The sequence below is a fragment of the Zea mays genome, chromosome 4, assembly GCF_902167145.1.
Source record: "Zea mays cultivar B73 chromosome 4, Zm-B73-REFERENCE-NAM-5.0, whole genome shotgun sequence".
Taxonomy (NCBI): domain Eukaryota; kingdom Viridiplantae; phylum Streptophyta; class Magnoliopsida; order Poales; family Poaceae; genus Zea; species Zea mays.
Genome location: NC_050099.1, coordinates 195,987,393 through 196,015,267, shown reverse-complemented (window position 1 = coordinate 196,015,267; position 27,875 = coordinate 195,987,393). Strand labels below are relative to the sequence as shown.

The window sequence follows — 27,875 nt, the reverse complement described above, 5'->3', positions numbered from 1 at the left end:
GAATAATATAGAAGTATCCAATGCCAGTGTCGCCCAGAAGATCTCCGAGCGCCATGATGTCCATAGCGCATACGGTATTGATATCTCCGAGTGATGATGAGCATAGAGTATGCCGCAGCACGGGCGTACTGTCTGCCAACGGGATGGACAGGCACGCCGCCTGCAGGGTGGCCTGGTCGCCGCCCATCAGCGGAGTGGACGGGGCACATTAAATGCTGAGGCGGCACATCGCCTGCCAGCGGAGTGGCAGGGCTCATTAAATGTCGAGGCGGCACATCACCTGCCAGTGGAATAGACAGGCGGCGCGCCTTACACGCAATAAATGCAGCACCGCGCGGCCCAGAGGCCTTACGTCAGGCTCCGCCCGCTAGCTTACGTCATGGGTTGTAGGCCATGTGGCAGCATCGGGTCTCTGCCTGAGCGGGGAGTAGAAGTGTACATGGTATGGTCCGGACACGTGTCGGCTCCGAACCCCTGCCTGGCCTTGATTAAAGCATGGGTATTCTTTGTCCTAGAATCCCGGGACCTTGCTGAGGGTGGCCCAAACCCTACACAGAGAGGCCCGGGACCCGTCCCGGGGGTCCGGTCTGTACCTGCGGAGGTCCTGGACCCTGCCCGGAGGTCCAGTCCTGATATGCAGGGGTCCGGCACTTTCCCATGGGGGTCTGGACCCACCGTTGATACCTTGGAGGATGTTGCCTTCCCTGGCCACGTGGCGACCCCGGAGCCGTCCACATGGTAGGGTCGGGTACTGTTTACCGCGCGACTAGAGATAGCCGCGCGGGCACCGTGCCTTCTTACAGTAGTAAGGGGTACCCCTGTTTCAGGGTACCAACAGTGCCCATGAAGTCCACATAAACTCGCCTATGATCGTACCCGCAGGTGCAATTCCAAACCCGCACCTAAACTCGTCGGGTTTCAGGTGTGTTTTGGGTCATCAACGGGGTTTTACTCATTCTACACTTGTTGGGGAAAAGATCCCTGGCCCATCGGGCCCACTAGTTAGTAGAATGACAAGGGAAAGGTTCGCTCCAGAATGTGAAGTCCACCTAAACCCGTCCGCGATCTTACCCACATGTGCCATTCCAAACCCACACCCAAACTCGTCGGGTTTTGTGTGGGTTTTAGGTGACCTACTAGTTTTTACTCATTGTACACTTGTCAGGGAAAATATCTCGGGGTCCCTCGGTCTCACTAGTCAGTAGAAGGACAAGGGAAAGGTTCTCCCCAGAAGGACCCGCCCCCGGATAAACATGAGGCACCGAGCCCAGGGTCGGGTGAGCTGGAGCTGAAAGGGGATCAAGCAGAACGAGAGGAAGCCACTCAAGTGAATTCCGCGCCTGACCTAGGACTAATCCGCCATAAGTGATCGACCGCATTAACTGCACCTGGCACCGAGCCGCGGATGGAGTTGGTCCACCTGGGCCCATTCATGCGGCCCACTCATGACCTATTGAGCCTAGGCCTAAGTGCATTGGTCGTCTATAGGACCCACAACACGACGGGTCGTGCCGAGACCCAGGCTACGGAGGCCAGGGGTTGGTCTGGCATAGAGACGGTAATGGTGATGTCGGAGCTCTTTGTTGCCAACGACGCCTACCATAAAGAACGTGACAAGGCAAGCCTAGACTACTGAGGCGCATGCGGATAAACACTACTTTACCAAGGTAGAATGTCCCATTTTACCACATCGTCGTAGCTCCTTCCTTGAGAAGCTACTAGTAACCGACCCTCCACCTTGGCCTATAAAAGGCGGGAGGTCGGTCGACAGATAGACGGACACACACATACACACGCAGACGGACGACCACACTTGAAGACCCAGAGGACCATAAAGGGTGGAGCCAAGGAGCGAACCCCCACGACACCCAAGGCTTAGTAGAGAGCACCAGTCCCGTAGTCCTTAGGTCTAGCCGCGCATATGAGACTTGGGAGCTGTAGCATCCCAAAAATCCCAATCTAGGTTTGAAACCCTAATCCACCTTTTACCCCTCCCTCCATCCTCTAATTCTAAAGTCCTCCACTAAATTTTCCTTCATCATGTGCATACATTTTGTTTGATCACAAAGCACCTCACTTAGATTATATTTTCTAAACACTTAGAGTATCTACAAAATATTTTTATTCAAAAGAAAAAGGGAAATGGGGTTTGAAAAGTAAAAAGAAAAAGGAAAAACCATCTCCCTGCCCTGCTGGGCCGACTCTCGGCCCAAACCCGCGACTCCCCCCCCCCTCCCGCGCCCGTGCTCCTCCTCTTTCGGCCCACTCCCGGCCTGCCTCCGCGCGCGCGCCAGCCCGTTCCGCGCTCCCTCTCTCTCTCGCTGACAAGCCAGCCCCACCTGCCAGCCGCCCTCTCTCGCGCGCTCGCTCCCACTGACAGACCGGCCCCACCGGTCAGCCGCTTCGTCATCCTCCCCGCATACAACGCCCCGCCGTCCCTTCCCCGCCGTCGCTTCACCGCCGTCTCCTCGCCGCACAGGAAAGTTTGGCACCGCTCCGTCCTCCTCCCCTTGACCAGCGTCCTCGCCAGTACCGCCCCGCCGTAGCGTCCCCTCGGCGGCGCTGTGCGCCATTAATGGCGGCACCGGGAAGCTCGCCGGAGTCAGGGAGCTCCACCGCTCCCCTCGCCCCCGCGCGCCTATAAAAAGCTCGCCCCGAGCCCCTTCTTCCTCGCACCAGCCTCGACCACTACCCTCCTCCCCTCGCCCGAGCCCAATTCGCGAAGCGCCGTCGTCTTCCCCCTCTCCGGTGAGTCCCTCCCCCTCTTCTCTCTCCCTCTCTGTTAGCCCAGCAAGCGATTGAGTTAGACTAGCAGCTTCCTCACCTTGCCGCAAACGCAATACACCACTCCCCCACCCCGATTGCTCGCCCAGAGCTCACCGACGGCAACCCCGCCGCGAAGCTCCGCCACCTCCCCGCGGGCAGCCCCCTCCCGACCTCCTCTGACCAAATTGAGCCCACCTCTAGGTCCGCCATCCCCTCCCCACACTAAGGCGCCTACACATTGCCCAAGAACCAGGCCACCGGCGGCGAACCGCCGCCGAGCCCACCGGCGGCCGAGTCCTCCCCGCGGACGGCCGGTTCACCCCCCCCGTCAACCGTAACGCCGTTCCTTCTCCACCCCCCTCTCGCTGGCAAGTGGGCCCTATGCGACGCCGTCACCCCCCCCCCCCCACGGCCGCGCCGTTCTCCCCGCTCGTGGGCCGCCGCTGGGCCGAAAGCGCCTCAGCGCGCGCTCGCGCCCAGGGTGGGCCAAAATTCATGCCCCCGGCCCAGATAAGAGGGATTCCCTTCTCTTTTTCTTTTTCACCCCCTTTTCCCATTTAATTAGTATTCTTCAATATTTTATGCACCAAAAATTATCCAAATAATTTCTAAAGATCTCATACAACAATGATGTTAGAAAATGACACACTATAATTTGTAAATCCCTGTTGATGTATTGTTTTATTGCCTGTTTTCCTAGAAGAAGCGGGGATAGTTGATCCGGAACCCGTAGCCCCGGAAGAGGGACCAGAGCCCGAACTTCCGGAAGTAGGCCTTCTGTGCCAGGAAAGCTTCGACGAAGGCAAGTCCATCCTTCCCTTGATGCATAAATTTCCTATTCTCTCTACTACTACCTAGGCCGGGAATCACGGGGGGATATTGCATTGTGAGTAAGAGATGGCCCGCATTAACATATTATTTCCGATTACGAAATGTGGATCTGGAAGTAGGGCAAAGTGTTTCTTCAAATAAAACCTCTTTCTGAAAAGTTATGCGATGAGGGGCACTCACCCTCATCACCTTGAGAGTGGGATGATCAGGGACTCCCTGGTTTAGGGGAGGGCCTAAGGTGTTGGCTTAGCTGGTTTAGGCGTGAGCAGAAGGATTGTCCCCTCATGTAAGGACCGGTTTGTCATTTTCACTACCTGTACTCCTTTGTCGTACAACCACTCGAGACTGTGTGGGCAGTCACTCAATCCGAACTCGTGTGGTCCGACCCCAGGGTTAAGAAGGCTGGGGAGCACCGGGAGGATAAGGAGGGGGAAAGTTTTGTCCGGTTTGGGCATGGTGGTGGCCTGACTCCTTCCGGATAACCGTTAAGGTTAGGATGCACGAGTAAGGAAAGAGATCCGGCATTCGGGTCTCGCGACGATGAGATCGCAGAAACCGGGCTAGTGGGTAAAGTGTACCCCTCTGCGCAGAGTTGAAACCTATTCGAATAGTCCGTGTCCACTGGTATGGATGAGTCTGGTGTGGTATGGCAATTAGCACTTTTTCTCTAAGTTTCTTATCAAGGAAAAGGTGTGTTTAAATGGGTTTTGAAAAAGAAAATGAAGCCACGGGAGCAGGAAGCTCAGTGGTGGTTGAGTTTTTGGTTACTGGTAATACCACGGGAAAACCTTCAAGCAACTGCCTCTCTCTAAGAAAATGATGAGCGACTACAACTCCACCAAATTGAGCATGTACATCATAGGTCTCTTTCTCTCTACGGGAGCGGGGTGGGCTTGCGGAATACCTAGTGTATTCACCCAGATTTATTTATGTTTTTCAGTAGCCGAGGACTTCTTTTCTGCTATGCTTGATTAAGAGGGCTGTGTCTGCACCCAGTTCTGCCTGTGGCTTGGGCTAGTGTATTTTTCCTCCTACGCTTCTCTATTTGGCTCTCTCGAGCTTGTACCCCGGTATTGTAATAACTTTATCTAAACTCTGTACTATTTGAAGTAAGGAATGTGGTTACTAGCCTCCTGGGACTAGTAATTGTTTCACATTTGAGTCCCAAAGGATCGGGACGCTTCAGGTGGTATCAGAGCCCATAGGACTGGCCGTAGGTCGCAGCCCTAACCCTAAAACTTACTCTAAAAAGAAAATACCTCTTACCTCAAGAAAAGTTTTCTCTTCCCTTCCCCGATTTTAACAAGACCCTTCTTTTCCTATTCCAGATGGAAGCCTCTCTGGCCATTAAGTCATCCTACTGCTCGGAAGTGGAAGGGTTCCCACGCCTCTTGCGAAGCTGTGCGCTCCGCATGGGAATCCGTAAGAAGCCGGAATACGTCTGGACGGAGCATATCGAGGGCGGAATAATGAGATGCTCTATGGCAGTCTACCTGGGGGAAAGCCAAAGCTATCCCAACCAACGTTCCTTCCAAGTCACTTTTACCGGAGCCCATTTCCTAGATGCTTGCCAAAATGTCGCCCGAAAAGCCCTCCGACAGCTATGTCAGAACTACAACAAAGTAATCATTGAAACCCCCCTTCGCTACTTTCCACCCAGCAACAAGAATACCCCCACCTGGAGGAAAAGACTTCAGGCCCTATCAGGAGGAGATCCTATTGAGAATGATCCCACCATTGTCTACATGGCAGGATACCTTCATACCCTTGATAACCAATATGATGACCTCGCCCTCCACTGCACCTCCCTAACCTCCCAGGTGGAAAGCCTGGAGCAGAAAGTCAGGGAACTTTTAGAAGAAAAAGCGTCCCTTCAAGAGAGCCTCTCGCTAGCTGAAGGCGAAGAGGCCAATACCCGTGAAGCTTACCGCACCCTCAAATTGGACTACGACAAGAAACTGAAGAAGCTCGCCCCCGCAAGAAAAACCCGCAAGAAGACCAAAAGCCAAGGATGTCAGACTGAGCAGCAGGAAGAGAACCCTCCCAGGAACCAGTCCGACCCCGAGGACATGTCCCTGGCCAGCCTTGATGACCTTCTCTTGGAATTTGGGGACACCTTAGAGAAAGAGTTCGGGGGTACCCTAGGTAGCACTCGTGTGTAATAAGCTTGTGGTAGTGGTGTGCTATGTAATGTAATGGCTTGATGTAATGAATAAAATAACTAGTAAAAAAATGGCATGTGCATAATAGCGACTCTCTTCCCATGGCAGATGGCTTCGGATAGAACCACGCCTACCGCCTCCGGGATTGGAGCAAGACTTCCTCTAGGAGCTGAGGGAGAGGCTGGCGGAGAAGGGGGTGAGACCCACCTCCCCGCACCTCCAGAACTACCACTAGACCTAGCCCAAATTCTGGCCAATCAAACCAGACTCATTGAAGTCCTCACTCGAAGTCTGGAGAACCAGCGCCCAGGCGGTGGAAGGCCCCAAGACAGGATGGGAGAATTTCTGAGACTGAAGCCGCCCACGTTCGCGGGGTCTAGCAATCCCCTCGATGCAGATGACTGGCTTCGCACAATCAAGAGGAAGTTGGAAGCCATCGCTTGTCCTGAGAATCAACGTGTTCAGCTGGCAGCTCATCAGCTTTCAGGAATGGCTTTAGCATGGTGGGACACTTTCAGTGAAGCCATCAGAGACGCCACATGGGCAGAATTTGAAGCAGCCTTCCGTGAGCACCACGTACCCCAGGGGATAGTTCAACTCAAGGAGGATGAGTTCCGGGAGCTAACCCAAGGCGGAAGAACAGTCAGTGAATATGTGCACAAGTTCACAGAGTTGGCCCGCTACGCGCCCGAGGATGTCAGCACCGAGGCCAGAAAGATGGCTCGTTTTCTGAGAGGGTTAAGACCCGAGCTTAAGACCATCCTCGCCAGCCAGGACTTCCACAGCTTCTCTCACCTCTCCAACAAAGCTATTCAAGTGGAGAGAGCAAAAGAGGAAGAAAAAGGGCACATCAAGAGAAAGTTCCAGGTCCTCCGAGCACAACAGCAAGAACGTCACCAGAGAGCTCGACCCTTTGGGCTCCCACCCAGGGGTCCAAGCTTCCATAAACAATCTGGACCCTCTCCATCGCGCTTCAGTCAACAAAGTCAGAGCTCCCATCAGGCACCTTCCGTTGCAAGCAACCAGCCGCCAGCAAACGCCTGTTGGCACTGCGGGGACCCCAGTCATTTCAAAAACAATTGCCCCCAGTTGAAGGCACCAGGACCAACCTACTCCAACTCGGTGAATGGCCCCAAGATTCCGTCAGCACCAACCTCCAAGGCGCTCCCTTCCAACAGCCAGCAGAGCAGGACTCAGTACCAGGGCAGGGCCCGGGTCAACCACGTCGACGCGCAGGAAGCCCAGCAAGCCCCGGGAGTAGTGCTCGGTGAGTTCCTCGTTGAATTTACTCCCGCTTCTGTGCTTTTTGATTCAGGAGCATCCCACTCATTTATAGCCGCTAAGTTTGTGGAGAAGCATGGCATACCCTCTACACCTCTAGCTATCCCTTTGGTCACCCGAACCCCGGGGTCAGACCTCCTGTGCAAACTCAGGTGTTCCCAAGTCAGAATTCTTTTGAGTGGGGTAGTGTTCCTGGCAGACTTAACCATCTTGCCATCCCAAGGAATTGATGTGATCCTAGGAATGGATTGGCTAGCTAAGCACAAGGGTGTTATCAGCTGCGCAAGCAAGACTGTTCTTCTCATAGATCACCAAGGAAAGGCAGTTTCCTGTCAAGCCCAACCGCCCGCAAATGACCCAATGATATTTAATCTGGCAGTAGAAAGCATGTCTGTAATCAAGGAATTTGAAGATGTATTTCCAGAAGAGCTGCCCGGGATGCCACCAGAAAGAGAAGTAGAGTTCTATATAGATCTCATTCCCGGCACTGCACCCATTGCAAAGAGACCATACCGCATGGCCCCCATTGAGTTGGCAGAATTGAAGCTTCAGATTTCGGAACTACAACAAAAAGGGTACATCCGTCCCAGTTCGTCTCCCTGGGGAGCACCTGTTCTTTTCGTTACCAAAAAGGATGGGAGTATGAGGATGTGTATTGATTACCGATCCTTGAACGAAGTTACAATCAAGAATAAGTACCCTCTCCCTCGGATCGATGACCTCTTCGACCAACTACAAGGAGCCAAATACTTCTCCAAGATAGACCTCAGGTCAGGGTATCACCAACTGAGAATCAAAGAGGCAGACATTCAGAAAACTGCATTCGTCACCAGATATGGGCAATATGAGTTCACAGTGATGCCATTTGGACTAACCAACGCACCCGCCTTTTTCATGAACCTCATGAATAAGGTATTTATGGAAGAATTGGATAAGTTTGCCGTGGTCTTCATCGACGACATCCTTATTTATTCAAAGAATCGCAAGGACCATGAGCATCACCTTCGAATCGTCCTCGGAAGACTCAGAGCGCATCAACTTTATGCGAAGCTCAGCAAGTGTGAGTTCTGGTTGGAGAAGATAGCTTTCCTAGGGCATATCTTGACTGCAGAAGGGATAGAAGTGGACCCATCCAAGGTAGAAGCTGTCTCAAATTGGAAGCAACCATCCAATGTCAGCGAAGTACGAAGCTTTCTGGGAATGGCAGGGTATTACCGCCGTTTTATCAAGGGATTCTCCAGCATAGCAAAGCCCTTGACCGAACTTCTCAAAAAGGATAATAAGTTTGTGTGGACTCCCAAGCGTGAAGAAAGTTTCCAAATCATCAAAGAGAAACTTACAACCGCACCGGTCTTGACTCTACCAGACATACACCAGGATTTTGTCATCTTCTGTGATGCTTCCAAGCAAGGCTTAGGATGTGTCTTAATGCAAAATGAGAAAGTCATTGCTTATGCATCCCGATTGCTCAAGCCGCACGAGCAGAACTATCCTACCCACGATCTGGAATTGGCAGCCATAGTGCACGCCCTAAAAATTTGGAGGCATTATCTGATTGGAAACAAATGCCACATCTTCACTGATCACAAGAGTCTAAAGTACATCTTCACGCAACCGGACCTCAACCTCCGTCAAAGAAGGTGGCTTGAATTGATCAAAGATTATGACCTCGAAATCCACTACCACCCCGGAAAGGCCAACGTGGTAGCTGACGCCCTCAGCAGAAAACCCTTTGGGATTAAGGGAGCAAACTTTCTGGAAGATTGGAAGAAAGAATCTGCTCAGCTAAATGCATGTCTGGGAGACAACGGTGGCCTGGAAGTCAAGCCAAATCTAGAAGATCTCATATGCAAGGCCCAACGCATGGACGCAAAAACAACCAAGCTTATGGAAAGAGCACGAAAGGAGCAACTTCCGGACCTCAGGACAGATAATCAAGGAACCCTCTGGTTCAAGGATCGCCTGTGCGTGCCAGTGGGAGAAACACGAGAAACCCTGCTCAATGAAGCCCACAACTCGGCTTACTCTATCCACCCAGGGACCACCAAGATGTACCTAGACCTTAAGGCCAGATATTGGTGGAAAGGGATGAAGAGGGAAATAGCACAGTATGTGGCCCGATGTGACACCTGCCAGCGAACAAAGGCCGAACATCAGAAGCCTGCAGGCCTGCTTCAACCCCTCCCAATACCCGAATGGAAATGGGAAGAAATAGGCATGGATTTCGTCACCGGACTGCCCAGATCACAAAGAGGAAATGACTCCATTTGGGTAATCATCGACCGTCTCACCAAGGTGGCCCATTTCATCCCAGTAAAGACCACTTTTGGAGGAGCAGCCCTCGCCCGATTATACCTTAAGGAGATAGTCAGGCTACATGGCATCCCACGAAAGATAGTATCAGATAGAGGAACGCAGTTCACTTCAAAATTTTGGAAGGGCCTTCAGCAAGCAATGGGCACCAAGTTGGATTTCAGCACTTCTTATCACCCCCAGTCAGATGGTCAAACAGAAAGAGTCAACAAAGTCCTCGAAGATTTACTCAGAGCCTGCGTGTTAGCCTTCGACAGAGATTGGGAGTCTAGTTTGCGGTACGCCGAATTCTCATACAACAACAGCCATCAGGCCAGCATCAAAATGTCACCATTCGAAGCACTGTATGGAAGAAAATGCCAGACTCCCCTAATGTGGTCCAATGTAGGGGAAAGGACACTAGAAGGACCCGACTTTGTTAAAGAAGCCGAAGAAAAAGTTGCTTTGATCCGCAGAAGGTTACTTGAAGCTCAGAGTCGATAGAAGAGTTACGCAGACAATAGGCGAAGGGAACTCAGATTTGAGGAAGGAGATTTTGTTTATCTCAAGGTTTCCCCAATGCGTGGTGTCAAGAGGTTTCAGATGAAAGGAAAGCTAGCACCCCGTTTCGTCGGTCCTTACCCGGTCATCTCCCGAATAGGACCTGTGGCTTACCGTCTTGAGCTACCAGAATCCATGTCAGATATTCACAATGTGTTCCATGTGTCTCAACTCCGCAAATGTCTAAAAGTACCAGAAACCCATATCGAGGCAGAAGCAATTCAGATTCAAAAAGATCTCCAGTACCGGGAAAAGCCAGTGAAGATTCTCGACTCAGCGGTCAGAAGGACCCGCAATTCAGAAGTGAAGCTCTGTAAGGTTCAGTGGAGCAGAGATGGGGAAGAGGAAGCCACCTGGGAAAGTGAGGACTCTCTGAGGAAGGAATACCCTTACCTTTTCTCGAGCCCCGTCTGAATCTCGAGGGCGAGATTCCTTTAAGTGGGGTAGGTTTGTAGCATCCCAAAAATCCCAATCTAGGTTTGAAACCCTAATCCACCTTTTACCCCTCCCTCCATCCTCTAATTCTAAAGTCCTCCACTAAATTTTCCTTCATCATGTGCATACATTTTGTTTGATCACAAAGCACCTCACTTAGATTATATTTTCTAAACACTTAGAGTATCTACAAAATATTTTTATTCAAAAGAAAAAGGGAAATGGGGTTTGAAAAGTAAAAAGAAAAAGGAAAAACCATCTCCCTGCCCTGCTGGGCCGACTCTCGGCCCAAACCCGCGACTCCCCCCCTCCCGCGCCCGCGCTCCTCCTCTTTCGGCCCACTCCCGGCCTGCTTCCGCGCGCGCGCCAGCCCGTTCCGCGCTCCCTCTCTCTCTCGCTGACAAGCCAGCCCCACCTGCCAGCCGCCCTCTCTCGCGCGCTCGCTCCCACTGACAGACCGGCCCCACCGGTCAGCCGCTTCGTCGTCCTCCCCGCATACGACGCCCCGCCGTCCCTTCCCCGCCGTCGCTTCACCGCCGTCTCCTTGCCGCACAGGAAAGTTTGGCACCGCTCCGTCCTCCTCCCCTTGACCAGCGTCCTCGCCAGTACCGCCCCGCCGTAGCGTCCCCTCGGCGGCGCTGTGCGCCATTAATGGCGGCACCGGGAAGCTCGCCGGAGTCAGGGAGCTCCACCGCTCCCCTCGCCCCCGCGCGCCTATAAAAAGCTCGCCCCGAGCCCCTTCTTCCTCGCACCAGCCTCGACCACTACCCTCCTCCCCTCGCCCGAGCCCAATTCGCGAAGCGCCGTCGTCTTCCCCCTCTCCGGTGAGTCCCTCCCCCTCTTCTCTCTCCCTCTCTGTTAGCCCAGCAAGCGATTGAGTTAGACTAGCAGCTTCCTCACCTTGCCGCAAACGCAATACACCACTCCCCCACCCTGATTGCTCGCCCAGAGCTCACCGACGGCAACCCCGCCGCGAAGCTCCGCCACCTCCCCGCGGGCAGCCCCCTCCCGACCTCCTCTGACCAAATTGAGCCCACCTCTAGGTCCGCCATCCCCTCCCCACACTAAGGCGCCTACACATTGCCCAAGAACCAGGCCACCGGCGGCGAACCGCCGCCGAGCCCACCGGCGGCCGAGTCCTCCCCGCGGACGGCCGGTTCACCCCCCCCCCCCCCCCCGTCAACCGTAACGCCGTTCCTTCTCCACCCCCCTCTCGCTGGCAAGTGGGCCCTATGCGACGCCGTCACCCCCCCCCCCCCCCACGGCCGCGCCGTTCTCCCCGCTCGTGGGCCGCCGCTGGGCCGAAAGCGCCTCAGCGCGCGCTCGCGCCCAGGGTGGGCCAAAATTCATGCCCCCGGCCCAGATAAGAGGGATTCCCTTCTCTTTTTCTTTTTCACCCCCTTTTCCCATTTAATTAGTATTCTTCAATATTTTATGCACCAAAAATTATCCAAATAATTTCTAAAGATCTCATACAACAATGATGTTAGAAAATGACACACTATAATTTGTAAATCCCTGTTGATGTATTGTTTTATTGCCTGTTTTCCTAGAAGAAGCGGGGATAGTTGATCCGGAACCCGTAGCCCCGGAAGAGGGACCAGAGCCCGAACTTCCGGAAGTAGGCCTTCTGTGCCAGGAAAGCTTCGACGAAGGCAAGTCCATCCTTCCCTTGATGCATAAATTTCCTATTCTCTCTACTACTACCTAGGCCGGGAATCACGGGGGGATATTGCATTGTGAGTAAGAGATGGCCCGCATTAACATATTATTTCCGATTACGAAATGTGGATCTGGAAGTAGGGAAAAGTGTTTCTTCAAATAAAACCTCTTTCTGAAAAGTTATGCGATGAGGGGCACTCACCCTCACCACCTTGAGAGTGGGATGATCAGGGACTCCCTGGTTTAGGGGAGGGCCTAAGGTGTTGGCTCAGCTGGTTTAGGCGTGAGCAGAAGGATTGTCCCCTCATGTAAGGACCGGTTTGTCATTTTCACTACCTGTACTCCTTTGTCGTACAACCACTCGAGACTGTGTGGGCAGTCACTCAATCCGAACTCGTGTGGTCCGACCCCAGGGTTAAGAAGGCTGGGGAGCACCGGGAGGATAAGGAGGGGGAAAGTTTTGTCCGGTTTGGGCATGGTGGTGGCCTGACTCCTTCCGGATAACCGTTAAGGTTAGGATGCACGAGTAAGGAAAGAGATCCGGCATTCGGGTCTCGCGACGGTGAGATCGCAGAAACCGGGCTAGTGGGTAAAGTGTACCCCTCTGCGCAGAGTTGAAACCTATTCGAATAGTCCGTGTCCACTGGTATGGATGAGTCTGGTGTGGTATGGCAATTAGCACTTTTTCTCTAAGTTTCTTATCAAGGAAAAGGTGTGTTTAAATGGGTTTTGAAAAAGAAAATGAAGCCACGGGAGCAGGAAGCTCAGTGGTGGTTGAGTTTTTGGTTACTGGTAATACCACGGGAAAACCTTCAAGCAACTGCCTCTCTCTAAGAAAATGATGAGCGACTACAACTCCACCAAATTGAGCATGTACATCATAGGTCTCTTTCTCTCTACGGGAGCGGGGTGGGCTTGCGGAATACCTAGTGTATTCACCCAGATTTATTTATGTTTTTCAGCAGCCGAGGACTTCTTTTCTGCTATGCTTGATTAAGAGGGCTGTGTCTGCACCCAGTTCTGCCTGTGGCTTGGGCTAGTGTATTTTTCCTCCTACGCTTCTCTATTTGGCTCTCTCGAGCTTGTACCCCGGTATTGTAATAACTTTATCTAAACTCTGTACTATTTGAAGTAAGGAATGTGGTTACTAGCCTCCTGGGACTAGTAATTGTTTCACATTTGAGTCCCAAAGGATCGGGACGCTTCAGGAGCTCCTCCCTCTCTCGCCTGCTTGTAACCCCTACTATGAGCATAGAGCAACAAGGTACCGATAGCGCGAGCATCCAAAGGCTAGATGTAGGGACGTTCTGCTCGAACTAGTAGAAATCTTGTGCCCACTTAGCACAACATCCGGACACTAGAACGCCCACAAACAAATTTACTTATCAAAGCTAGTTCGAAACACCGACAGTTGGCGCACCAGGTAGGGGCCTTGCACGTCCTTGAAGCTTTCTTCCTCAAGCTCTAGATGGCCGGCTGTGACGCCATCTAGTCCCCTAGCGCGACCATCCATTTTGAGAGCCTCGACTTCATCATCAACGACAAAGGAGAGGCGACCAAGGCCCTAGAAGCCTAACCCCTTCCGCTCAGCGGTCTGAGCACTATCACGGAGTGCGAACACAAGGTTGACTTGTCCCTTGTGGTTTGGGTTGATGATGAGTGATTGTCAATGGTAGCATCTGGGGTCGAGTCGAGGACTGATCGAGGCGTGAGATTATGTACTGTGCAACCATGTAGGTCGCCTTGTAGTGTGCAGGTGTGGAGCATAGGGACGGTGGTCAACGGTGATTGTGAAGGTCATGCGGGTTCGTGCCGATGGATTGGGAGTGGTAAAGGATGAGCGCTGGAACTTGACTAAGGGATCGGTGTCACCGGGTGACAAGCCATGGTGGCTATCTAGGACATGTATTCGCGCAAGGACGTGGTGGAGCAAGCCATGTTGCCGGTGTGGTCGAGGACTGGCGAGACACGTCTCCAGGACGTGGGGGATGTGCACGCGTGCGATACTCACTGCAGTTTGGTGGTTGAGCCTCAAAACTACCCTGCGTTATGGATGGTAGGTTTTGTTGAGGTTGGGCTTCAAGACTCGGTGGTGGCGGTTCTGGAGGGAACTGGTGGCGACATGTGGCGTCACAACGAACAATGCATCAAGGCGAAGCAACTTTGTGTGGAGTGTGTTGTTCACACTATTTGTTTGTTGCATTTTTGTCTCTATTTTGTGGTAATAATGACAGGACCAAAGAACCAAGCAGACAAGGAGAAGGGCCCTGAGCTTAATGACGATGAGTGTGTCTCTTAGCTGGAATTGGAGGAGATGATGTGCGCGATGACTGAAGCTTTCAAAAATACCAGGACTCTATGGCGACATCCTATGAGCATCTTGATCGACAAGATGTTGAACTTGTTACACGCATGGACGTGTTGGAGGCTCGTCCCCCACCATAAGCTCTAGCCCTAGCTGCTGGTGCAGTAGTTCTCTCTCCTACGGAGGACGACGACGACGATGATAGAGATGTTGATGCATCGCTTCGACGACACCTCGCACGTAATTGACATGGTATGGGAGGTAATGGTAGACGTTGTAATTATAATCCTGAAATAGACAATGATCCATATGCTAAGGTTAAGTTCTCTATTCCACCGTTCATTGGTTCTTATGGTGTTGAAGCTTACTTAGACCGGGAGATGATATTAGAACAAAAATTTAATTCCCATCTTGTTCCTGAGCAGCATAGGGTTAGACAAGCCACTAGTGAATTTAAAGATTTTGATATCACTTGGTGGAATGAACTTGTTAACACATGTGTTGCACCACATACATGGAATGCGTTAAAAGAGGAGATACGAGCATGCTTTGTTCCCCCTTCTTATAGACGTGATCTTCGAAAAAATTGCAACGATTAGATCAGGGAGACATGTCTGTGCAGAAATACTACTAAGAGCTTTAAAAAGGTATGTTGCGATGTGGGGTAGTTGAGGATCATGAGGATCAAATGGTTAGGTTTTATGGGGGATTAAGGAGGGAGATACAGGATATTTACTGATTATAAAGAGTAACATTCTATATAACGCTCGTTCCATCTTTCTATGTTGGTAGAAAAAGAATTGTAGGGTCGCTAACAGCGGAGGAGCAGCACCTTCGTGCCACAACAGCAATTGGCACCAGCCAAGGAGTCATCCTCTTCGGGCGGCACACGCAGCACCACACCTTTAGCATCACAAGGACACGACAACAGTAAGTCCTTGGTGCCTTCAGGTGTTACAGTAAAACCTTCTACGACCGCCTATTCCACAGGTCGCTCCTCCGACATCAAGTGCCATCGCTGCCAGGGACTTGGCCATATGCAGCGAGATTGCCCCAGCAAATGGGCATACGTTGCTACTGGTGATGGTGGGTATGTGAGTGCTTCTGATGTTGAAGATAAAGATACTGTTGGAGCTAACATTGCAGGGACTAATGATGGTAATGAACAGATTCTTGGTACAACAGCGATAGAGACCTATAAGGCCTTGATTGTGCAGCGAGCTTTGAGCGCTACGGTGGACGACGACGACAACAGACAGCACCACAACCTCTTCAACATGTTCCTCATCATTAAGGACTGTTGTGTACATACCATCATTGACGGTGGTAGCTGCAACAACTTGGTGAACGTTGAGGTGGTTAAGAAGCTTGGCTTGACCACACGAGAGCATCCCCATCCTTATCACATTCAATGGTTTAACAACATCGGTAAGTTCAAGGTAACACAAACTACAAGGGTGCACTTTTCAATCGACTCTTACCATGACTTTGCTGATTTCGATGTGGTGACTATGGATGCTTGCTCTCTTTTATTGGGACGTCCTTGGGAGTTTGATACTGATGCTATTCACCATGGTAGATCTAATAAATATACTTTCATGCATAAGGGAAAGAAAATTGTGTTGCTTCCTATGACTCCCATGATCCCATCCACTTTGAACATGAGAAAAAGAATAATGCTATGCAAAAAGGTGTTGTGAACTCTAAAAATCAGCAACCTATTAAGTTAAAACTCCTTCATTGATAGCTACTAAATCTGATCTAGATGAGTTACATGCCTATGCTGGACTTTGCTATGCCTTAGTATGCAAAAATGGTTTGTATTCCATTATTGATACATCCATTGCTTTGCCACCAGCTGTTGCTAACCTTTTGCAGAAATATATGGATGTGTTTCCCTCAGAGATACCCCCTGGATTACCACCTATGCGAGGCATTGAGCACAAGATTGATTTAACTCTAGGGGCGAGTTTTCCCAACTGTGCTGCCTACAGGACCAACCCCGAGGAGACTAAGGAGATTCAGCGCTAGGTCCAGAACCTTCTAGAGCACGGGTACATTTGTGAGAGCCTTATCCCTTGTTTTGTTCCTGTTCTTTTGGTTCATAAGAAATATGGCACTTGGCGCATGTGTGTTGATTGTAGAGCCATTAATAACATCACATTTCGGTATCGATAACCTATTCCTAGATTGGATGATATGCTTGCTGAATTAAGTGGTTCTATTGTTTTCTCAAAAATTGACTTTCATAGAGGATACCACCAGATTCGTATGGCTTTAGGTGATGAATGGAAACTGCATTTAAAACTAAGTTCGATCTTTATGAGTGTTTAGTCATGCATTTTGGGTTAACTAATGCACGTAGCACCTTCATGAGATTGATGAATGAGGTTTTACATGCTTTCATTGGTAAATTTGTCGTGGTTTATTTCGATGATATTCTTATCTACAACAAGTCTCATGATGATCATATTGAACACTTATGTGTTGTTTTTATGTCTTGCGTAATGCACGTTTATTTGGTAACCTTGAGAAGTGCATCTTTAGCACTGATCATGTATCTTTTCTTGGATATGTTGTGACATCGCAGGGCATTGAGATGGATGAGGCAAAGATTGTTGCCATCACATGCCGGCTACTTCCGACCACGGTTATGCAGGTTCAGAGTTTTCTTGGTCTTACAAGATTCTACAGGCGATTTGTATGGGATTTCAGTACCGTTGCGACACCTCTCCATGAGTTGACAAAGAATGGAGTGCCATTTCGTTGGGGACCAGCACAACAACAAGCTTTTGATGCCCTCAAGTCAAAACTCACACATGCACCGCTGCTGCAACTTCCTGATTTTGACAAGACGTTTGAGCTTGAGTGTGATGCGAGCGATATTGGGATTGGAGGAGTGCTCATCCAATGAGGTAAACATGTTGCTTTCTTTAGTGAAAAATTGCATCCAACTCTAAATTATTCTACATATGACAAAGAACTATATGCTTTAATACGAGTTTTACAAACTTGACAACATTATCTATGGTCTAAAGAATTTGTCATACATTTGGATCATGAATCTTTGGAGTATCTTAAGAAACAATCAAACCTAAACAAACGTCATGCTAAATGGATTGAATCCATAGAACCTTTTCCTTACATTATTAAGCATAAAAAGGAAAGGATATTGTGATTGTTGATGCTTTGTCTAGACGTTATACTATGTTATTCCAACTTAATTATAAAATCTTTGGTTTGGAGACTTTAAAGGGATTATATGATGATGATTTCGACTTCAAAGATGCTTTGAAAATTGCAGAGAGGGAAGAACGTGGCAAAAATTTATGTTGTGTGAAGGCCTTCTCTACCATGCTAACAAGCTATGTCTTCCAGCTAGCTCCGTTCGTCTTGTACTCTTGCAGAAAGCGCATGGGGTGGCTTGATGGGACATTTTGGTGTTAAGAAGACTAAGGATGTGTTGTCCACTCACTTCTATTGGCCTCGGATGCACCATGATGTTGAGCGCTACATGTCGCGTTGCACCACTTGCAACAAAGCTAAGTCCCGACTTAACCCACATGGTCTTTATATGCCTCTTCCTATTCCTAGTGCACCTTGGGAGGATATTTCTATGGACTTTGTTTTGGGCTTGCCTAGAACAAAGAGGAGTGATAGCGTTTTTGTGGTTGTCGATCATTTCTCCAAGATGGCACATTTTATACCCTGTCACAAAACTGATAATGCTTCGTATGTTGCTGATTTGTTCTTCACTGAGATTGTGCATATGCATGTTGTGCCAAATACTATTGTTTCTGATAGGGATGCTAAGTTTTTAAGCCATTTTTGGAGAACCTTGTGGTTTAAATTGGGAACAAAGTTGCTATTTTCTACTACTTGTCATCCCCAAACTGATGGACAAACAGAGGCTCTTAATCAAACTTTATCTACTATGTTGCGGACAGTTTTGTAAGATAATTTGAGGTTGTGGGAGGAATGTTTGCCACATATTGAGTTTGCTTATAATAGATCCATTCATTCCACAACCAAGATTAGTTCATTTATGGTAGTATATGGTTTTAATTCTTGTCCTCCAATTGATTTGCTACCTTTACCAACTTCTAAAATAGTGAACTTGGATTCTACACAACGTTCCGAATTCATTCTTAAGTTGCATGAAACAACAAAGTTGCAAATTGAAAAGATGAATGAAAAATATCGTATTGCTGCTAGTAAAGGTAGGAAGGAAATAAAATTAGAACCAGGTAACTTGGTGTGAGTTTATTTGAGAAAGTATAGGTTTCCTGATTTGAGAAAATCTAAACTTATGCCACGTGCTGCTGGGCCTTATAAAGTTCTTGCAAAAATTAATGATAATGCATACACAATTGAGTTGCCTCCAGATTTTGGGGTTAGTCCCACCTTTAACATTTCAGATTTGAAGCCATGCATGGGTGAGGAAGATGACCTCGTGTCGAGGATGACTCCAATTCAAGAGAGGGAGGATGATGAGGACATCAATTCTATACATACAATGGACCGACAACACGATCGCGTGCATGAGAGCTAAATATCCAGGTACATTCTATCCTAGTTAATTGTGTTTTAGAGCTTACGATTGGGGCCATGGATGTTTTGATGATTAGCAACCTTGGAGAGGACCAACAAGGACTTGGAAAAGGCCAAGGGGTTGAGGAGGAGCAGCAAGGGCGACCACAACAGGAAGGACATCAAGCCCAACTCGGCTGCAATTCCATCTCGGGTTCCATGACTAGCCTGTACTAAAATGGACGCCTAGGACACATCTGGACTCCGATTGCAGCGGACAAGATATGGTTGGAAAGATAAAGAGACTATCTAACCAACCTAACTGGTCCCACCTTAAATTCATACGGAGTCAACGAGAATCGTTGAAACAATTCTGTTTTGGTGCTGCGACACCGTCTGTTGGGCCGTTGGCCCGTGTATTGCGTAGAAGCCCATTAGGGGCGAGACAAGGGGTCACACACTCTCTAATACTCTATTTATTCAGCAGTCACCGTCACATTAGGGTGGGTTTTGCTGAGATTATTCTGTCATCAAACAGTTTCATTGTCATCGGCTTGTGAGACCCCATCTCGCAATCAACACGATTTGGTTGCATTCTTCCTATTCTTGCTGGTGTTCTTGATTGCGCTTGCAGGGATAAGCCTTCATGGCGAGGTCACTCGTGTGTCATGGGTGATAACCAACAGAGCAGTGGTGCAGTGATTGCGAGGAGCCGTTCGTTCGGAGCCTTGGATCATCAACTTCGAGATCTCCACCCAATCAAGTTATTGTACCTCACGGAAGATCGTGCCTCATCCTCTATTGGTAGGCATGATCAGTTTTGTGGTGGAGCGAATCCTAGCCATCTATTGGAAATGTCTACGAAGATGTCTTCACTGAAGCTAGCTTCTGAAGTGGCAATAGATGAAAAGCTTTGAGGGCACAGAAAATTTTGGTAGTAAGTGGTTGAGTGCAGTAAATGTGGTCTCCTCTCACCCGCTCTACCGCTTTTATACTGCGGAACAGGCGCGAAGAGGCGTGGGTTGTGAAAAAAGTTTGTGTGCTTCAGTTTATATCTGTCTGTTCAATCGCTAGTCCAGCTCTTTTTACTCAACCGTTCTACCTCCTCCATAACGAACTTCGAGAAGGTGTTTTTCGGACCTTCGGCATAAGGCCTCCCAATTTTATTTTTTTGCGATCTAAGCTCATTACGAAGAAACAAACTCATTCCGCAAGTGGCTATTGTTGGGGGCCTACTCTGTCGAAGGTCCTCATAAAGCTTTTACTTCGGCGTGAACAAATGTGTTTCAGGTACACGGATAACGGTGGACGAAGCTAGCCTTCGACCGAAGCGCTACCTAGAATAGCCAAAGCAATGTGGAGAGAAGCTTCATCTAGTACATACGGACGACAAGGAAGAAACTCAAACCTGCAAGCTTCGGCACGAAGAAGCTTTCGGGTGCAAAGTGACGAAGCAGTCAAGTCTGAGACTTGTGCAGCAAGAAATAAAAAGAAAAGACAACTCTATACATGTATCGTATGTAAATCGTGTATGTAAACTTTATGGGCATGTTTGAATTTCCCACAAAGCTTTTCATCTTCCCTATAAATAGGTGAACAGTACCCTACATAAATTCACCTTTTGAAGAGCTCAAGCCTCATCTCACTTAGCCTTCGAAGTACCATCGAGCTATCTTGTGACAAGAAACCGAAGGTATGTTTGCAAATCCCTGTAATATGATTGAAGATGGAATGGATTATGCTAAGACATATAAGATGAGTTCCACATTTTGTTATTCATTATTACTTCATTTGATATTGTTTCATTCGCGTCTTTTAAAAGACCTTCGTCCTCGAGTTAACGCTTCAAAGAAGTGATAACTAGAGGACGAAGGTCCAGACTTCTTAACTTGTGTTGCCTTATTTTTATGTCATTTGGCAATCGAAAATAAGTATTCAACATGCATTAAGAGCATCCTTAGAATATAGTAATGCGAAGGACTAGAATATGTGACCAACCCGATTCACCATGTTCAACTCACTGTGTACAACTCGGTCCACCACCCACAACTCAGACCCGAGCCAAATCTTAAGGACCTCGCATCAGGATAATGATCAACAAATATATTGACATATTTAAGCAAAGATGTTGTAACTGAGATGCTCGATGTAAAAGGGATTGATAGATCAGGGTGGGTTTCGATAAATATTTTGGCTTATCATTATTGTAACCAACTCTCTTCTTAGATTATAAAGGAGGGATCGAGCGTCCGACAAACGACAGATTGGCAAAGAAATAGCCACCAATCATTAAATGTAAGGTATTATCTCACAGGAATGTCTGAACCAGTATAAATCTCTCGTGCCTTTGTGTCTTTACTTTCTTCTCTAGATCACGTGGAGTATCCACATAAAAATTCACTACCGAGAAATCCTCGATAGTTACCAACCGTAAAGTTGTAGATAACGCCAAGGTCTACAATTTTATTATAAAACCCCTCATTGGACTTTACATGAAAAATTATGAATATTTTTTTACACAACTACTTCTTTAATTGGCCTCTTACTAATGTGCCCTAGAAATGAATCCTTCCATTGCCCACCTAATTAATAGTCAACTTTAGAGAAGAACATCTCGACAATTATGCCTTTTTAATTAATCAATAGTCATGTGTCTTCAGACAACCGCCTCTATATATAATTAATTGATGGAAACGAAGGACACATGTCTTTATAAATATTGAACGGAGGCTGGAGTTTGTCTAAGACTGGCCTTATCCTTACGGAGGCGGCTTCTAAAAAATCTATATCAGAAAAAAAAAAGTAGGGAAATAAGTTGGCAGATCATCGGCATGGATATTATTTATTGGAGTCGGTTGTGCAGATTCAAATCAAGTTGAACTTAGCACTTTTAAGTGCATGAGGGATTTAGATGTCAACTGCACTGTTTGTGTCGACTTTAAGTACAAAACTAAGGATCCTAAATTCCTAATATGTATTTGATTCCAGTGATCAATACAAACTGAGTTCATTGATGCTTTTCCCTCTTCAGGGCTATGTAATACAAGCCTGGCTATTATTACCTTTGTATGTGATTAATGAGCAAGGAGGTAGAACAATTAGTGAGGGTTTGGGACGGTCACACTCTTATGTTGTCTTTTAGAAGACACGTTTCAGAGAATTACATAGATATGAGCTAGGGGCTAGATAGCTTGATTGAAGGTATCTTAATAATGAGTATGATCAGATTATGTGGACCTTTTCTTTTCTGATGGTGTATGTGCTATGCAGAGTCCTTGTATGCAATAAATAACTGTGGGGGAGTTTAGTTTTCCCTGTTTATGGCAGTTAGGTTAGGTCTGGAAACCTAAAAATACCACCAAGAGTTCACTTCTTTTCATATGGTTACTGTCTAACCATGGATTGCTTACCAGGGATAACGACCTTGCCAAGACGAGGGAGCTAGGTTAATGGCCGTCGTCCTTCCCGTGCTGTTCTGTGCTGAAAATGAGTCCGTTTCACGCACTTGTTCTTTGGTTGTTGTATCTCCAGAAATGTTTCGAGCTTGATCTCAAACATTTTGGGTTAGAGTTGGAGTACTTGCTCCTCGTTTCCTACCGTGGAACTCACGAGCGGGCCAGAAAGCTGGACATCTGATGCATGGTGGGACATTCTGCCTGGCTACAGCCAGGGCCGTGTCAGACTTTCAGCCCAACCCACGGAAGGAAAACGAGTAGTAGTCCAATACGAGTCGATGATGAGGATGATTAGACCGAGAGGAACTACACGAAGTAAAATAAAAGGCTCGCAGATATCCATAACTTTAAAGAACATACATGTAAATGATTGTACTACACAAAGAAACATTTTTTCGAGATTTTTCAGCTCTCTCTATCTGCACAGGCTTACGAGCAGTATCTTGAGCTAAATGAGGCATAGGGGCAAATCACTGTGACCAATGCAAAGAACATTTGGAAATTTATTTGGGGTTCAGAGATTTTCTCTACAAAGAAGACTTACAGGCATCTTATGGGACATATTCAAGTTCACCACATTTTCAAATCGCTTTGGAAAAATAAATGTCAACCAAAGCATAAAGTTTTTTATTGGTTGTGGCTGAAAAACAGACTGAACATAAGGAATATGCTGAGGAGGAAAAACATGACACTTGAGTCATACACGTGCGAAAACTGTATCTGGCAAAAAGAGGAAACACTATACCATCTCTTCCTCATATGCAACTTTGCTAAGGCCTGCTGGAATTCAATTGGTTTGACGCTATTGGGGACTTGTTCTCAAATACTATGAATCAATAACAAGGCAACACAAAATGTTAAATATCAACGCCCTTCGTCCTTCGAAACATTATTTCCCTTAGGATATAATGATCTTCAGACGAAAGTCATGAAGGACATACCTTCGAACATCGAAAGTATGAAGGTAATAGAAGGAAGTGTGTAAAATACAAAAAGATAACATAAACAGTCATATAGCATTATCAACTCATCTTCATTATATTATCATGAGAAAATAAAAACAATATTAAATTACACTTTGTACCTTCGGCTTGAAAGACAACAAAGGTACGAACGTGATGCAAAAGCAAATGTCAAGTCAGCGTGAACAGTACGGGAGCACTGTTCATCTATTTATAGGCACGGGACGCAGCCCATGTAAAATTACACCCATGCCCTTTACATGTACTAATGACTCTAGTGATCCATCGAGGTCTAAATAGCCTTTTCCCTTTTAAGTCGGTTTCCTTTTCTGCTGTCATGCCGAAGCTCCCTTGCGCGTAGCTTCGGCGCTGCATCAACCTTCGTGTTCTTTGTGCTTCTTCCACTGTGGTTCTGATTCGAATTCGAAGATACCTGTTCATATATTACAACTCCAGAAACATTGTTAAATCATGTTTTTGAGAACCTTCGGAAGACGAATGCCCCCAACAGACGCCTCCTAGAATTGCTAATCCCGAGGAGGCTTCGGCAAATCTCAAACAACAACTCAATGTTCCCTTCTCTATGGAGATAGTTATCCTCATGACTTGGAGCATTTGGATGTGACGAAATGCATGGTTATTTCAGAACAAAGATCCAACGGTACAGCAATGTAAACATGAATTAATAAAAGAATTACTCCTGGTCATCCATAGAGCTCGGGTAAGATTCGATTCCTCCATTCCTGACTGGCTTCAGCAATGGCAGTCATAACTAACCATTCCCTTGTGTAATATGACTATCTGTATGCTCTAAACTGTAATTTTCTAGTTTTAATAAATTTTTCAGTAGGGTTCCCCCCCTCCTGTTCTCTAAAAAAAAGAAACATTTTTTTAAGAAAACAAAATAAAATATACACCATGTATATGAATGTATCTAATAAATGACATGTGTATACATATATACCGCATGATTATAAATTATTTTGTTTATAAAATAATTACAACTCTATAATTATCCGTTGCATGTGTACTACCATATCCGTTTACTAGATCCGCCCCTGCCCACATCATCGGCAGTTAGTTTAGTTAGTTCCAACTTTTAAGCACGTCGGTTGCTATATACTAGTACGTACTGTATTTTCGATCTTCTCTTAACAGAAAGATCAGTCCATTCTCTAGCTCGTAATAGGATATCAGATCGATAGTAGCCTCTCTCATTCACCAGGAGTCACTCTCGATTAATCTGCAACGTCGATGGTCATGGAGAGAGTCGTCATCGCTGCCGTCTTCCTTCTCCTCTTCTCATGCCAACCATCTGAAGCGGGCCGGGTCGTCGTCCGGCGGCCGCCGCCGACGCTGGCGAGGCGGCAGCGGCACTACACCTCACCGCGCGCGGGCGGCGACGGTGGTGGAGGCGTGTCCGTGCCGCCGGCGGTGCAGTACGAGACGCGGTGGTACACGCAGCGGCTGGACCACTTCAACTCCGCGCCGGCGAGCTACGCGACGTTCCAGCAGCGGTACCTGGTCAACGACACCTTCTGGGGCGGCCCGACCGCGCCCATCTTCCTGTACGCCGGCAACGAGGGCGACGTGGACCTCTTCACCAACAACACGGGGTTCATGTGGGAGTCGGCGCCCCGGTTCCGCGCCTTGCTCGTCTTCGTGGAGCACCGCTACTACGGCGAGTCCATGCCGTTCGGGGGCACCAGGGCGGCCGCGTTCCGGGACGCCCGCACCAAGGGCTACCTCACCGTCACGCAGGCGCTCGCCGACTACGCGTCGTTCGTGCTCAGCCTCAAGGCCAACCTCAGCGCGCCGGCGGCCCCCGTCGTCGTCTTCGGCGGCTCCTACGGCGGCATGCTGGCCGCGTGGATGCGCCTCAAGTACCCGCACATCGTCATGGGCGCCGTCGCGTCGTCCGCGCCCATCCTCAGCTTCTACGGCATCGTCGACCCCTACGCCTTCTACGACCGCATCACCGACGACTTCAAGGTATATATGAAATTATCTGCATGCATGCATGGTTTGGGTTCGATTCTTTTTTCTTGGTTGCCACCAGAGCGAGAGCAAGCACTGCTACGACGTGCTCCGGAAGTCGTGGGACGTCCTCGACGATGCGCTCGCCACCAAAGAAGGCCAGGCACAGCTGAGACGTACATTCACCATGTGCAAGTGAGTTCTTCCACTACTGGATCCCGGATTCCCGGTCAAGTCGATGGCATTATTATTATTATTATATATATATATATATATATACGCTGATACGCACATGCATGCATGCGCCATGCAGTGGAAGTAGCGTGCAGGACATCCCGTCTCTGCTGGAGAGCGCGGTGGTGTACGCGGCCATGACGGACTACCCGACGCCGTCGGGGTTCCTGACGCCGCTGCCGGCGTACCCAGTCCGCGCCATGTGCCGCGCCATAGACGCCAGCCGGGCGGAGTCGGCGGAGGCGAGCTCCGGCGCCGCCAACGACGGCAACAGCAACAGCACCGCCCAGCTGACGCTGTCCCAGGTCCGGGACGCCATGGACGTGTACTACAACCACACGGGCGCGGCGGCGTGCTTCCGCGCCGAGGAGGACGACGACCCCCACGGCATGTACGACGGGTGGAACTGGCAGGCGTGCACGGAGGTGATGGTGATGGCGTACGGCATCCGCGACGGCGGCGTGCTGCAGCCGTCGCCCTTCAACTTCACCGACGTCGTCGACAGCTGCCGCAACTACACCGGGCTGCCGCCGCGCCCGTTCTGGATCGAGACCGAGTTCGGCGGATTCGTAAGTGGCGTCTGCTGGGGCTGAGCTGGGCTGGGCTGGGCTCAATTGCTTGCCGTTCGACGATGCTTTGGGCTGGTTTCGGGCTTCGTTGGCGTTTCTTTTCTGTTTTGTCTGTCAATATGTGTATATAAGTGGTTTCTTTAATTTGTTTCAGGATATTGGGAATGTCCTGAAGAAATCTGCTAGCAACATCGTCTTCTTCAACGGGCTGCGGGACCCGTGGAGCACTGGAGGGTAATGGCCGACTTGAAAATGAATTCAAACAAAATTTTCCGAGAGGAATATAATAAAAAAACCCAGAGTTTGTTACATTTTTCTTTTCCTCTTGGCAATTCGCAGCGTACTGAAGAGCATCTCTGACAGCATCATTGCGCTGGTGGAGCCCAAAGGTGAGTGAGCAATTTAGCTTTCTGCATTCCTTGTAATGTATTCGACTATGCGTGCATGTGTTTTGCCTGTCTATTTAATAAGATCTGTACATTGTTTAAAACAACATATATATGGTGTACATCGCAGGGTCACACCACGTGGATCTGAGATTTTCCAGCAAGGAGGACCCTGAGTGGCTGAAGCAGGTGCGAGTGAAGGAGACCAGGATCATAGCGCGCTGGCTCAAGCAATACTACAGCGACGAGGGCATTGCAGCCTGAATTCATCTTCTTTTAATTTTCCTCTCTCTCTCTCCCTCCCTCCCCACGTGTTCTTTGATGTCACGTAGATTAGGCAGGCTAGTCCTGATTCATAATCTCATTTTACTAGGTTTTAAAGGTATCGTACCCTGAATGGCAGCCATAAATAGATCTACAGAGAAATAACATCCCGTCCAATGCATAAGGATCATATTATCATGATTTGTTTGGGTGTCTGAAACAGACCTTATTAGGCTTTGTTTGGTATATTATATGCGACGCTGCCGCCTCTGTGCGGAGAGAGAGAGGGGGGAGAGAGGGAGAGAGAGAGAATGAGTGAGAGAGAGAGGGAGAGAGAGGAGAGGGATAGAGAGAGGAGGGAAGGAGAGAGAGAGAGGGAGAGAGGAGGGAAGGACAAAGAGAGAGGAGAGGAAGAGAGAGAGAGAGAGAGAGAGAGAGAGAGAGAAGGAGAGATCAGTGGCGGAGGACGAAAACAAATTTAGGTATGGCTCTAGACAACTATCTTGTGTCGACTGGCGTGTCCAGCGGGGCGGAATCCGGTGGGGTCGTGGGGGCGTCAACCGTCAGGTCGGACTCCGGTGGATGCAGGGACGCAGTCCGGTGGCCGGCGGGCTGGCAGGCGGAGCTCGGCGCGTCGTGCGGGATAGCGGGTTGGCAGGCGGAGCTCGACGCGTGCTGCCGGCGCGTGTTGCTGGCTGTCGCCGCGGCTGGAACCTGGAAGCGGAGCTCAGCGCGTGCTGCCGGCTGCCGCCGCGGCTGGAACCTGGAAGCGGAAGGCCTCGGTGGGCGGAAGAGGAAGGCAGCAGCTGAGCGAGTGAGTGGTCTCGGGCCTCGGCGACTCGGCAGCTCGGCGGCTCGGGCTCGGCGGACGGCGGGCAAAAGCGGAAGGCACAGACGCACAATGGATGGCCGGCTGAGCGGACGGCAGTGATAACGGTTTAGGGAATTAGGGTTTAGATACTGGGCCGGTGGACCTGCTTTGTTTTTTTTTGGTATGGCTTGGGCCATAATAAGCCATAATGGGCCCTCCGCCCCTGGGAGAGATGAGGGGGGCTAGAGAGAGAGAGGGTTCTATGCTTAGTGTGTTCATATATGTGATAATGTAATAATGAGAGCTATACTTAGTCTATACTTGGTGTATTCATATATACTTAGGGTTTTATACTTAGAGTGATATTGTGATACTTAGAGTTCTATACTTAG

The 27,875-nt window shown here is 48.9% G+C and overlaps 1 protein-coding gene across 1 annotated transcript; it reads left to right on the top strand.

Annotated features, from left to right (window-relative positions):
- The first annotated feature begins 24,496 nt into the window (after positions 1–24,496).
- LOC103655810 (lysosomal Pro-X carboxypeptidase) lies at positions 24,497–26,873 on the top strand. The gene is made up of 7 exons (XM_020552289.1): positions 24,497–25,234; positions 25,302–25,414; positions 25,533–25,689; positions 25,744–26,022; positions 26,177–26,256; positions 26,362–26,411; positions 26,539–26,873. The coding sequence occupies exons 1-7, from the start codon at positions 24,497–24,499 to the stop codon at positions 26,670–26,672; spliced, it is 1,551 nt and encodes a 516-aa protein (XP_020407878.1). The 3' UTR covers positions 26,673–26,873.
- The last annotated feature ends 1,002 nt before the right edge of the window (positions 26,874–27,875 follow it).

Excerpts from the sequence above, each read along its gene's own strand:
- LOC103655810 (XM_020552289.1), top strand. The coding sequence starts at position 24,497 with ATGGTCATGGAGAGAGTCGTCATCGCTGCCGTCTTCCTTCTCCTCTTC. Across the intron at positions 25,415-25,532 it reads CGTACATTCACCATGTGCAA|TGGAAGTAGCGTGCAGGACA; the intron begins GTGAGTTCTTCC and ends TGCGCCATGCAG. Across the intron at positions 26,257-26,361 it reads GACCCGTGGAGCACTGGAGG|CGTACTGAAGAGCATCTCTG; the intron begins GTAATGGCCGAC and ends GGCAATTCGCAG.